Here is a 13,321-nt window from a genome sequence, read left to right on the forward strand (position 1 = left end):
AGAGAGGGAAGGAGGGAGGGAGGGAGAGAGAGAGAGAGAGAGGGAGGGGGAGAGAGAATTGGTGTGCCAGGGCCTCCAGCCACTGCAAATGAACTACAGACGCATGTGCCCCCTTCTGCATCTGGCTGATGTGGGTCCTGGGGAATTGAACCTGGGTCCTTTGGCTTTGCAGGCAAATGCCTTAACCATTAAGCCATCCCTCCATCCCAAGACCATTGTCATTCAACTAGAAAGAGCTAAAGCATCTAGCTTACTGTACTGAGCTACCTAACATTCATCCCACTGTGGGGCACGCAAGTTTCATGTGGGTTACCTGGCCATATGTATGCCCTGGCATGCTTAGCTGAAAAGATTTTCCTGGAATAGCTAGAGAGCAAGGTGAGGTCTTAGGACTCCTTGCTCTGACCCCTGAATGACTGAGAGCTTCAAGTTCACCCTTACAGTCAAAATCAATGAATCATTCACTGGAACTGGAGCAGAATATAATTAATTATGGTTAGCCCGACTGGCTAATGCTTAATTCCACTGAAAATCATTACAAAAATCATTATGAATATAGGTTATCATCATGAATTGCACTGAAATACAGTAATGAATAAACTTCAATGAGTTTAATCCATACTTAAGACATTTTTGTCATGTAAGTACAGGCAGGGAATATAATGTAACTGCTGAGTACCCATTGCCTAAATTCAACAGTTACCAGCTCAGGCAACCCTGTGTCAACTACACCCTACACACTAGCCAACTCTGGTTCCTTGGTTATGTTTAAAGAAATCTTAGATACTAAATTTCATTTTTAAAAATTTCAATTTACATCTCTAAAAGACGTGGGCTCCTTTACAGAACATAACCACATATCATTATGAAGTAAAACTTTAAAACTAATTATAAACCCTCTTAATACCAAATACCAATTTACATGTTTCCCTAATGACAAGATAACTTGTAAGTCTGTTTAACTCAGAATCGTAGTTAAGTTCATCAACTTTCATGATATGTTAAATACCTTTTTATTAATTCACCATTTTCTTTTTCCTCACCATTATTAGACTGTTAGTTGTTTAAAACATAGGATCATTTGTTTTGCAATTTTCTTAAGTCTTGGTTTTGTGGATTGACTCCCTTGTGGAATTGTCCCCTCTTTTCTGGCAAACCAGTGGTTAGATCTGGAAGCTTGAACCATATCTAATTTAACTCCAGGTAGAACTGCTTCCTGCAAAAGGAAGGACACTTTCAAGGAGACACCCTATCTTATGTGAGGTTAGCAGTCACTGGGGTAATTACTGTCTCCACTCCTCAATCATTGAAGGGTAAAATGACGACTTCATAATTCTGTATTTTCCTTTGGCTTCTTAGCTGGAATGCCTTTAAAAAACATATTCCAAAGCTTAACTCTGCACTTGTAATACATATGAATTTCAATCTCTTACAGATATTATTTTTGCTGATGCTAAAATTATCTTCAAAGTACTTCCTGAATCTTTTTCACAGACCTCTGGTGTGACAGTTATTTCTTAGGCTTCTGTTGTACATATCTTTCTCTACACCCGGAATTAGTCGTTTATCCAAGAAGCCTGGCTCCTTTGAAGAAAATGGTTTTTGAAGACCACAACTGGGACACTCAAGTGGACCTTCATTTGAATTATATCCATAGCTAATGAAGTCAAATAAACAGAAGTCTTTCACTATTGTTCCTAATAAACTTACATGACTGCATGCATCAGGCATTTTATGTACGAAGCTCTTAGAACTTTTTTGTATGTTAATGATGAAAGACATTACCATAGATTTTTTTTTTTAAAATCAGTGACCTTTTTAAAAACCTTTAACTCCAAAATTCCATTTTAGGAACTTACTATTAGGCTCAGGATTCCCAAAAAGGATTGTTTAAAATAATGGACAATCTGTAACCCAAAAGTCCAGATGATGGGGGGGGGGTATAATAAAAAAACATACATAAGGCTTGGAGAGATGGCTTAGCAGTTAAGGCACTTGCCTGCAAAGCCAAAGGACCCAGATTCAATTCCCCAGACCCATATAGGCCAGATGTACAAGGGGATGTATGCATCTGGGGTTCCTTTGCAGTGGCTAGAGGCCCTGGGGCACCCATTCTTTCTCTCTACCTACCTATTTCTCTCTCTCTCAAATAAATAAAAATAAAAACATTAAATTAAAAAACCCACAAGGGCCGGGCATGGTGGCAGACACCTTTAATCCCACTACTTGGAAGGCAGAGGTAGGAGGATCACTTTAAACTCAAGGCCACCCTGAGATTACATAGTGAATTCCAGGTCAGCCTGAGCTAGAGTGAGACCCTCAAAAATAAAAAAAAAATAAATAAAAATAAAAAAACCTCCACAGGCTACAAAATTGTATTGTGCTTTTAGTCGAATGCATTAAAAAAAAGTCTCGGGCTGGAGAGATGGCTTAGCGGTTGAGGCATTTGCCTAAAAAGCCAAAGGACCTCGGTTCAATTCCCCAGGACCTATGTAAGCCAGATGCACAAGGTGGCATATGCATGTAGAGTTTGTTTGCAGTGGCTAGGGCCCTGGCGCACCCATTCTATCTGCTACTCTCTTTAAATAAATAAATAAAATTCTTTAAAGTCTCAAAGGCAGTGTCTCCAAATCTTAACCATGCAAACCAGATCATCCTCACATTTATTGCTGATTAGGATCCACCTGCCTCCCAGTTTCCAAACAATCGATCTGGTTGTCTTACTGCACCTTGGCCTTGGATTATTCATGTTACTTTCATGAGGCTTCCAGGACAGAGCAGAAGCTAGTAGACATTTCACTCAGCCCTCTTATTGATTATAAGATATGGATTTCTTTTTTTTGTTTATTTTTATTTATTTGAGAGTGACAGAGAGAAAGAGGTGGGGGGGGGGCACACGAGGGCCTCCAGCCGCTGCAAACGAATTCCAGATGCGTGAGAGAACGTATGTCGTAAGACACACACAAAAATAGTAACATAGAGCACACGATTTTAACTTGGTGCCCTAATAAATAATTGGATCCAGAAAGGAAATACCAAACTGGTAATAGAGAAAATTCATCAAATGGAAGTTGTGTTTTTTCCTTTTTGTTCTTAGTGTTCCATTCTGTTAGCCAGGTTGGCACCCACTTCCACAGCAAGTCTCCTGCCTCAGCCTCCTTACTAGCTAAGACCATCAGCACACACCAAGGGCTTCACACTAGCTCAGGCTGACCTGGGATTCACTCTGTAGTCTCAGGGTGGCCTCAAAGTCACGGCGATCCTCCTACCTCTGCCTCCTGAGTGCAGCCCAAGCATAAAGACATTTTTCAGCCATGTAAACACAATGGTATCTAGCTGGAGATATTCTACTTGGACTCCTCACTACAAGAAGACACTTCCATCTCCAAGCGAGGCGACTGTCTTCCGTCAGCCTGAGACCCTCCTGCACTTACTTAGTGAGGAGCAGCTGCCCTCAGGGGTCTCCCTCCGCTAGCGCTGCCAGGAGTGCAAAGAGTGAGGAGCCGTCCAGCTGGTTTCACCAAGTCTATTTATTAATGCATTTCAAGTTTCAAAAAACCTTACATCTTTGCACAATACTTTTATTTTTTTGCAATTTTTAGTAAAAATTTCCAAAGTGAACAAAAAAAGATACTGTATAAAACACAGTGGACATTAAACGGACAGTAGTATTAGATCTCCTTTGTCTTGATCTTTTCGTGTTTACTACATCTTGATCCTCGTGAGAGTTCAGTGCATGTATCTCCTCAGAAACATTTAACTTAGACTCAAAATAAAACAGGGCAGCATGTGCCTGCCTCAACCCTACCACAGGATAACATTACAAGCCAAAAAATTTACATGTTCCAAAGTTTACCACACTCAAGAAGTTGTGAAGAACTCTTGCAGAAGAAGTCACCATTGTAGAAATGCAAGCCCGCTCCCGGCCTTTGCCCAGTCCAAAAACAAAGGCATTTAAATGATTTTAAAAGCAACTTCATACATTATCTACCTACTTGCTTGTTGAGAATTATTTATAGTCTATCTGGGGTTTCATGTACAAAATTTGTCTCTAAATCATGTACAAAAAGCTGTATTTTGAAAAAAGTCACCACACACTGTACAAGTTTACAAGGAAGAGATCCCATTGTTTTCTCTAGCGTTTTTGGCCTTGCTGGCTTGCTCACATTATGAGAATGATTGTGTAAACCTTATACTCTTAAGATAAAAGGAAAAAAAAAGGAGCCAAAACACAGAAATCTTTCAGTCTTCCATAAATTTGCTTCCTAGGCAAAGCCAGGAAGACCATCAACATTTACTTCTAATTTAAGTGATGTCGCTGGAAAACAGAAGCAATAAATATGTCACAAGCTTAAATGTTTCATAATGCCCCTTCCACGTTCTGCATAGCAACAAGCCTGTTAATACATTAGATGCTTTTGCTTTCTGTCTTTAAAATGCCAATTATTTACATCTGCTTAAAAAAATGAGTTTGGAATGGGACATTGTGCTGTCTCACCTTCACTGTTGTTAAAATGTTTGGGGGGGGGGGGGAGTCAGGAGACCTATCTACCATTTACTACTAGCTGAGCACATGACCCATCTCTAGTGGTTCCCTATGATCAGTGGTGATATGCGCGAGGCCTGCCCTGGTATTTCCAGACTCTCCTTTCCTTTCTGTACGTGACGAACCAGAACCAGCACACTTCTGACACACGGAAAGCACGGGGGAAGCAGGCTACAAATGAAAAGAAGCATTTCACTGACATGATTCCTAACCAATGATGAGTGAAATTTCACCTACCAGTTCAAAATGGGCATCGGTTAGAGTGTGTCAGACAGGCGAGTGGAAACCGGACGTCCAAACCAGGAGCTGACCGTACAGCAGGGTGCTGCGCCTGCTCTGGCCCACCCTTCACTGACCTGACACCCAGCCCCACGCCTGGGGCAGCCGCAGACAGGGACAGTGTGACTAGGAGAACCAACTCCATCAGAAGAACAGGGTGAACTGGTTCGCATTCCAAACTGCCTGTACCAATCATTCCAGAATCTGGGCCACTGAATACCACCACTCTGTTATCCTGAGTATGTCAATTGAACAGTAATGTTTCATTAAGAGCGGAAAATTTTTTATAATACAAAGAAACATCCATATTGCAATTTCTGTTTACAATTGCACACAGAAGTACAGTGTACGTAAGAAATACAGATCTGCATATAACAAGGTATGTACATTGGCAAGTGACGTCTCCAATGTTGAGGTGGGTGAGCCTCCCAGCCTTGATTGGCAGTTGAAAAAAATATATTTCAATTTGTGATAAAAGTTCATTGAGAGCCAAGTTTGTCTGCAAGTGAAGAAAATGCAGCAATGAAGAACAGGGAACAAGGGGCACGTGGTAATATCCTAAGACTTTGTGCCGTCAGGTTAAAAATATCTGTCTGTAAGAAAACTGGGTTCCTTTGCCACCCCACCCCCCAAATTGGAATTTTTAGGCTTCAACTTTGAGGTGATTCCACCTGGTCCGAGGACCTGATCTGCCGTTTTTCTCTTCAACTGTTACTGGTGAGGGTAGCTGGGCGATGACAACTGACAGGTTTCTCTTTGGAGTGAAGTTTCCCACTGTAGGCACTAGGAAGAACCAAGGCAAAAGCTAGCTGCAGTTAGCGTCTCATGTGTCCCATCTGGTAGCTCTCCCGAGGCCTCTGACGCTGGGGCTGCTGGATGGGCTGTGGCGGTCTCCTCCTCTTTAAAGTGCCTGTGAGTCACAACACACAAACAGTTCATGGTGACTGTTAAATCCAATACAGCCATTCTTTCACTAAGTGACAATTATGCACCAGCCAACAGAAATATGACCCATAAAACACACTTTCACATTATCTGATGGCCATGATAAAAAATAAAATAAAAATGGGGTTAGGGAAATGGTTCAGTGGTTAAAGGTGCTTGCTCATAAAGACTGTCTGCCTAGGTTCAATTTTCTAGTACCCATGTAAAACCAGATGCACAAAGTGGCACATGCACCTGGATTTATCTGCAGTGGGCTAGAGGGCGTGGCATGCCCATTCATATTCTCATCTATCCTCTCTACTTGTTTCTCTCACTCGTTCTCAAATGAGTATTTTTTAAAATTTTTACTTATTTGAGACAAAGAGGCAAATAGAAAAAGAGAGTGAATAGGCATACCAGGGCCTCCAGCCACTACAAACTCCAGATGCATGCAACCACATTGTGCACCTGGCTTATGTGGGTCCTGGGGAATCAAACCTGGGTCCTTTGGCTTGGTAGGCAAGTGCCTTAATAGTTAAGTCATCTCTCCAGCCCAATAAATAATTTTTTAAGTTTTTTTTTTTTAATATTGTCCCCAGCATGATCTCTCAACTCTTGTGACCTAACACAGGCAAATGCAAGAACAGATAAGGGAAAACAAAGTCAAAAAAAGCTAGGCTGGGGAGATGTCTCAGTGGTTAAAGACACTTGCTTGCAAAGCCTGCTGACCCACGTTTGATTCCCCAGTACCCACATAAAGCCATATACACAAAGTGGTGCATGAGTTCATACCTGGTATGCCCATACATTCTCTCTTTCTGCTCCGACAGGTAGAAGAAATTTAGAAATACTCAACATCATAAAAAGCCCCGGGAGCGGTGTACACCTTTAATCCCAGCACTCAGGAGGCAGAGGTAAGAGGATCACTGGAAGTTCAAGGCCACCCTGAGACTACATAGTGAATTTCAGGTCAGCCTGGGCTAGAGTGAGACCCTATCTCGAAAAAAATCCAAAAACAAAACAGAGGAAGTCCTAGTTTTGAACTGCTTTGGGCTGATACATGAGACGTGGCCTGAGACTAGGCTCTCCCGGAAAGGAGGTGGGGAGGGCTGTTGTCATTCAGCACTGACTCTCGCTTGTCGTGGTCTTGAGCACACCGGGAATGAACAGTGCCCCTCTAGGAAGCACACAAGGAGGGGCAGACAGGATGAAGTCACAGAGCCCCTGCTTCCTCCCTTGGACTGACAGGGGCCTCAGCTAGCTGCCATGCTTTGCAGAGGTGACGCTGAGCTCCGCGCTGCCTGAGACTCCCAGGCTGCGGTCTGTACCCCTCCTAAACCTCGCTGTGAGGAATGCATGCTCCCATGACAGGAATTAACAACAACACGGACAAGAAACACAGTAACAGAAGTACAACCCTGTTATAAGATGGAAAGAACAATAATTTAAAAAGCAGCTTAACTGCCTAGTAAAAACAAGAGACACTATTCAGAATATGAGACAGAAACAAGAAAGCAATTAACATTCAAAAATCACAATGATGGGCTGGGGAGATGGTTCAGTGTTAAAGGCTCTTGCTTTTAGAAATGAAAATGTGATTCTAAATATTTTTTGGACCATCAAGACAGATTAGCATCAAATTGAGAGCCAGTAGCTGGAATGGATGGGGCATTATGTGAAATCCCACTGAACGATCCACAAATCAGTCACCCAACTCCCGCTGACAGCACGTTCCCTGCTGAAAGGCTTCGAGTCATCAGCATCTGTCGCCCTTACCTGGAAGTGGTTTTGGAGGAGGCAACTTTGGATTACTACTTGGAGTATGGACACTGCATATCTTGATAAATCCAGCCATTAGCATGATCAGGGCGATGCCCATGAGCAAGACTGCCCACCAATGAGCCTAAAAGAAACAGATACAAACCCATGAAAGATCTCAGAATATGAGATACCGAATATATCACAACTTAATTTTTATAAAGCATCTGGTTTGTTTTTTTAAGTTTTGTTTATTTATTTTATTTATTTATTTGAGAGTGACAGACAGAGGGAGAAAGAGGCAGAGAGAGACAGAGAGAATGGGCGCACCAGGGCCTCCAGCCGCTGCAAACGAACTCCAGACATGTGCGGCCCCTTGTTCATCTGGCAAACGTGGGACCTGAGGAATCAAGCCTCGAACGGGGGTCCTTAGGCTTCACAGGCAAGTGCTTAACCACTAAGCCATCTCTCCAGCCCCAATTTTTTTAATTTTGTTTATTTTTAAAAAAATATTTTTATTTATTTCTGAGAGGAAGAAGAGGGAGAAAGGAGAAGGGGAGGGAAAAAGGGAGGGAAGGAGGAGAGGGAGGGAGGGGGACAGAGAGAGAGAGACAGAGAGAGAAAGAATGGGTGCATCTGGGCCTCCAGCCGCTGCAAACAAACTCCAGATGTATTCGCCCCCTTGTGCATCTGGCTTATGTGGGCCCTGGACAGTCAAACCAGGGTCCTGAGGCTTCACATGCAAACACCTCTAACCACTAAGCCATCTCTCCAGTCCTTTGCTTATTTTTTTAACAAAGCATCTATTGATATGTCTATATAGATCACATACTTGTACATAAATATTAATTTCTTTTTATAAGTATTTTATTTTTAAAAAAATATTTAATTTTTAGCTGGGCATGGTGGCACATGCCTTTAACCCCCGCCCTTTGGGAGGCAGTGAATTCTAGGTCAGCCTGAGCTAGAGTTAGACCCTACCACGAAAAACCAAAATAAATAAATAAAATTTTACAAAATTAATTTTTATTTATTTGACGGGGGGAGGGATGGGCACTGCAAATGAACTCCAGATGTATGTGCCACCTGGTGCAGCTGGCTTACATGGGTCCTGGGGAATCAAACCTGGGTCCTTTGGCTTTGCAGGCAAATGCCTTAACTGCTAAGCCATTCCTCCAGCCCAACGTTAATTTCTTAAATAGAAAAATCATAAAGGGAAAACCAGAAGTTATTCATACTTTCAACTCCTAGAGAACATATTCAATCTTGCCCTTCCTTTGGTTTCTTTTCTACATAGAACTATTTTTGTCATACGCACACACAAAACTGGCACCCTCTTACACAGTCTCTGCTATTTCTCCACGAGGCGGCATTTTCTGGTTGGGACACCTTCACTTGTCTCACACTGGGCGTCTGGTTGCTTTTATACTCTCATCAGCTTTCCGGTGTGATTTGCTTTAAACTAACTAGGAGGAAATTTCAAAACTACCCTTTATACTGGGTGGTTTTCTTATGACCAAAGTCTAGAATTCTGCCTTAGCTCTTTTTTCCTCATTTGGGTTTTCTAGTGGTGTCAGGATCAAATGCAGGGTCTTGTTCATGCTAGGCAAGTGCTCTGCCACTGGGCCATACCCACAGCCTTTCCCTACATCACTGAAATCTGAGTGTGAGTGGTGACGCTGAGCTCCGCGCTGCCTGAGACTCCCAGGCTGCGGTCAGTACCCCTCCTTAGCCTCGCTGTGAGGAATGCATGCTCCCATGACAGGAATTAACAACAACACGGACAAGAAACACAGTAACAGAAGTACAACCCTGTTATAAGACGGAAAGAACAATAAAAACAGACTGCTGTTACGAAATTGTTTATATACGTATCTTAGTTTTATGTATTTCTTCACTTCTCATGCTTTCATTTGTAGGTTAACCTTCTTTTTAAATGAAAAGCGGAAAGATATATACAGCAACGCAACAGATGGAAGTTTACACAATCTAGGAAGAAACCTAAAAACTTACTTAAGCTATATTAAGCATATTAATTACCCCCCCCAAAATGCACCAAGATAATCTTACTATGAGAAAAATTACAATTTCCATCATTAAATTCTAAGTTAATTTTACAAGTGCAATTATTTAAACTGTTTTAAGACACCATGCATGAATACATATCATACAGCACATTTATAAGTTATGAATGTCCTGCTTGCAACATAGATTAATATAACATGTGCATAACTACTGCTATTATTTCTGGGAAAACTCCCACTGCACAAGACCTTCTATCCTCTGGGGCCTTACACGACCTACATGCATGCTACGCCCCAAGCCACTTTTCCTGGATGCATAAGCTCTTGCTCACATCAAACTAATACTCTGATTAATTTTGAAAGAATTGCCAACTTGCAGAAAAGTTGCAAATACAGTCAGTAAACTTTAAAACTCTGGGGATACCTAAGAGCAAGTGACCAGTACCATGCTGCTACCCCTGAGTGCCTCCTCATGCAGCCCAGGCCAGCCTTTTAACTTTGGATGTAACCAAAGACAACCCTGAACTTCTAGTCCTGCCTCTACTTCCCAAGTGCTTAGACTACAGGCATGTGCCACACCTGGGTTATGTGGTACTTGCGATCAAACCTAGGGCCTCGTGCATGCTAGGCAAGCACTCTACCAACTGAGCAAAAGCCTCAAGCCAATGTTTTACAAGGTGAAGAACTGAGCACAGTTCAGTCGAATGCAGATGGCACCACAGACCCATGCAGGCTGCATCACACTTGACTCTGTAACATGCCCTGTCAGAAAAATCCCCCACTTCTCCCATGTCTCCTATTAACCATGCAGATTCCAGCTGGTTACCTGCTACACTGAGACCAGGAAGAAATACGTAAGGCAAGCAGTGCTGGAAGATGGCTCAGTGGTTAAGAGCACTTGCCGCTTAGGTACAAGGGCCTGGGAGCGTCTGAGACCACTCAAGGTTGACTTCCTAGAACTCTCAGTATGGCCACACACAGCCGTAACTCCACTGCAGGGAAGGAGGGGTGGCAACTCCAGGTTCAGGGAGAGACCTCACCTCAAGTAAATGTAGATGAGTGACAGAGAAGGGCACCCAAAGTTCTCCTCTGACCTCTGCGCACACACGACATGGGCATCTGCATCTGTGCACACATGTGTAATACACGCCATACACCACACATACTTATACTCACACACACACCTATACTTACCACAATCCATTCAGCAATGTTTTCATAGAGCTGTGGACTAAAGATTGCTTTCTTCAGCCTAGCCAGGGGTCCGTCAGCATCCACCAGTCTACACCGCATGAACACGTCACAGTAGCCTCGGAAGTCGTTGCAGGGCGAGCCCGGCTGCAGCGTGATGGTCCGCCCGCTGAAGTACTTGCCCCACTGCACGGACCCTGTGCTGGCGCAGCTCGACGGGTCCACTGGAAGAGAAGGCCGAGCAGAGCAGAGTGAGAGCGCCGCAGCAGCGCGGGGCACTCGGGGAAAGAGCAGGGTCAAAGGGAGCCGCTAAAGGCATTACTGGGACACGGTGACCGGCCTCGCACTAGCTCAGCAGGACAGTGGTCGTTAATAATTCACCATGAATGCCGTAAGAGAAACCAACAGTGAGCCTCCGTGCAGTGCCAACAATGGCTTTAAGCTGTTGAGCCATGGTTTATATAAATTGTGCCTTAAAGCTGGCAATGTCTTGTCTGGTTATCACTTTAAAACACGGTGGTGGCCACAATGCTGTGCTAGATTTACACTTGTCTCGAGAGGTAGACGGAGCTGGACAGGCTCATCCAGACGCCTACAACGCTTAGAAGAGGGGGCGATGGCGGCCGTGGAAGCGGACGCTCCCTGTGGTGCGCCAAATGCCTTACTTTTCTTCATGCAGCAGACGTGGCACAGCTCCTTGTCGTCCTTGCCGTCAGAACTGGCGCAGGTACACTCTTCCAAGTCGTGCTTCTCACAAATAGAACCCACACATTGCTGCAAGAGAACACAAGTCTTTGTAATCCCCAAGTATCACAACTACTCTTCATAGTAGTAGGTTGGTACAGGCCTCAATTGTCAAAACAATGAAATGGAAATACGAGTTAAACTCAAACAGGGCTGGGGAGTGCCGCTCATATGCAAGGCGATGGGTTTGATCCCCAGCTCAAAACAAAGACACACAGACAAGGGTAAGAAGCAGATCTGAAACAGATCTGAAAAAGAATAAATGCAAGTTCGTTGTACATCTCTGTAAGCAACGGCAGTGAAAAGATCCAATGCTGCCCAACACCAAGACAGGTGAGCACCAGTCCTGCGCAGAGCGTGCCTCCTCTACCGGCACAGAAATACACTCGTGCAGAGCTAAGGTCACCTCACCATGAGAATGACATGCTTTCCCTGCAGAGAAAGTGACCCCAGGAGTTCTTGTATTCAGGCCACTGAAATATTAATATGCAAAACTTAAAAGCAGTATAGATAAAACTCTTGTTTCCCTAGGGAATACCACATGCACGTAGCTGCAAAGATCAAAGACTGAGGCAGAAGATAACTGCAAGCTACCAGGCACTGTGTCACTCGACGCAGTGGTGACCTTGTGGGAAAACAGGCAGGGCATTACTGAGACAGTCATTTCTTTATGCAGTTTTCAGAGTGGCTCAGCCGCGTCGTAGGTTATAAGCATATTAGATCCAACACTCACCCCTTTAATGCAGACTTGTGTGTGCCTATTGCATTCGGTAAAGTTGATCTTGGGCTCAGAGGGTGGACACAGAGCTGTGTACCCATTACACAGTCCTTCCTTCGCACAGTCAGAATCATCCCGGCACTTCTCAGACTTGGACTTGAACGTGCACTGTGCCGTGCAGCAGGGACCTTGACTGGGGCTGAAGGGGACATTATGTGATTAGAAAAAGCAATGTTTGCCATGTACATAGATGTGGGCCTAAATTTTAAGTCATAAATCTCATTTCAGTGGTGAGTCCATGACTGCTGCTTCTAACTATTTAGAGAAGGAAGACCCATCTCTTGGTCGCAGCACACCACACTTAGCAATCCTACTTCATCTGCCCTGTAGAAACTGCCATGATAGAGAATGGATTTAATATTGGGTAACTCTTCAGTATTTCTCATAGCTACCTAACATATTAGTCAGTTTATCAGTTTCTTTCATTTCTTGTACCAAAATCAAAGTAGGTATATAGGCCATTTAAAAAGCATGATTCAGGGCTGGAGAGATGGCTTAGCAGTTAAGGCACTTGCCTGCAAAGCCTAAGGACCCAAGTTCAATTCCCCAGGACCCACATAAGCCTCATGCACAAGGTGGAACATGTGTCTTGAGTTTTCAGTAGCTGGAGGCTCTGGTATACCCTTTCTCTCCCTATCTGCCTCTTTCTCACACACTCTCTCAAATAAATAAATAAATAAATGTTTTTTAAGCATGATTCAAAATATTCTACTGCTTATAATTATAATCACTACTAAATTTGACAAGTAAAATAATCATGTGACACTGTCACAAAGGTATATGCACCCCATTTTGCTAGATATTTTAAAGTTAAAATTCTAAATATGTGGAAAATAGTCTCACATTTTTAAAGTTAGGAGCTAAATTACATTATTTTTTGTTGTTGATTGTTTTTTTCAAGGTAGGGTCTTTTCCTGTTGTTTTTTTTTAATATACCAAACACAGATTATGAGTAGTTACTTTTGTCAACAAGTTACTAAATGCCATTCCAGAAAATAAATAAAACAGTAAATAAGGACAAAATGTGAAAAGCACACGTGTCTGTCAGTGCTAACTAAGTGCTTTGGGTGCATGCAG

The 13,321-nt window shown here is 43.1% G+C and overlaps 1 protein-coding gene across 1 annotated transcript in view; it reads right to left on the minus strand.

Moving 5' to 3' along the window:
• Nucleotides 1–3,512: 3,512 nt before the first annotated feature.
• Nucleotides 3,513–13,321, minus strand: part of Adam10 (ADAM metallopeptidase domain 10) — a 129,492-nt gene continuing 119,683 nt past the window's right edge. The window contains exons 12-16 of the mRNA XM_004662431.2: nucleotides 12,200–12,383; nucleotides 11,388–11,496; nucleotides 10,726–10,946; nucleotides 7,526–7,652; nucleotides 3,513–5,735 (exon numbers count right to left, since the gene is read on the minus strand). Of these exons, the coding sequence (XP_004662488.1) occupies nucleotides 5,641–5,735; nucleotides 7,526–7,652; nucleotides 10,726–10,946; nucleotides 11,388–11,496; nucleotides 12,200–12,383 (736 nt within the window). The 3' untranslated portion in view covers nucleotides 3,513–5,640. The remainder of the gene's footprint in view (nucleotides 5,736–7,525; nucleotides 7,653–10,725; nucleotides 10,947–11,387; nucleotides 11,497–12,199; nucleotides 12,384–13,321) is intronic.

The sequence above is a fragment of the Jaculus jaculus genome, chromosome 10, assembly GCF_020740685.1.
Source record: "Jaculus jaculus isolate mJacJac1 chromosome 10, mJacJac1.mat.Y.cur, whole genome shotgun sequence".
Lineage (NCBI taxonomy): Eukaryota > Metazoa > Chordata > Mammalia > Rodentia > Dipodidae > Jaculus > Jaculus jaculus.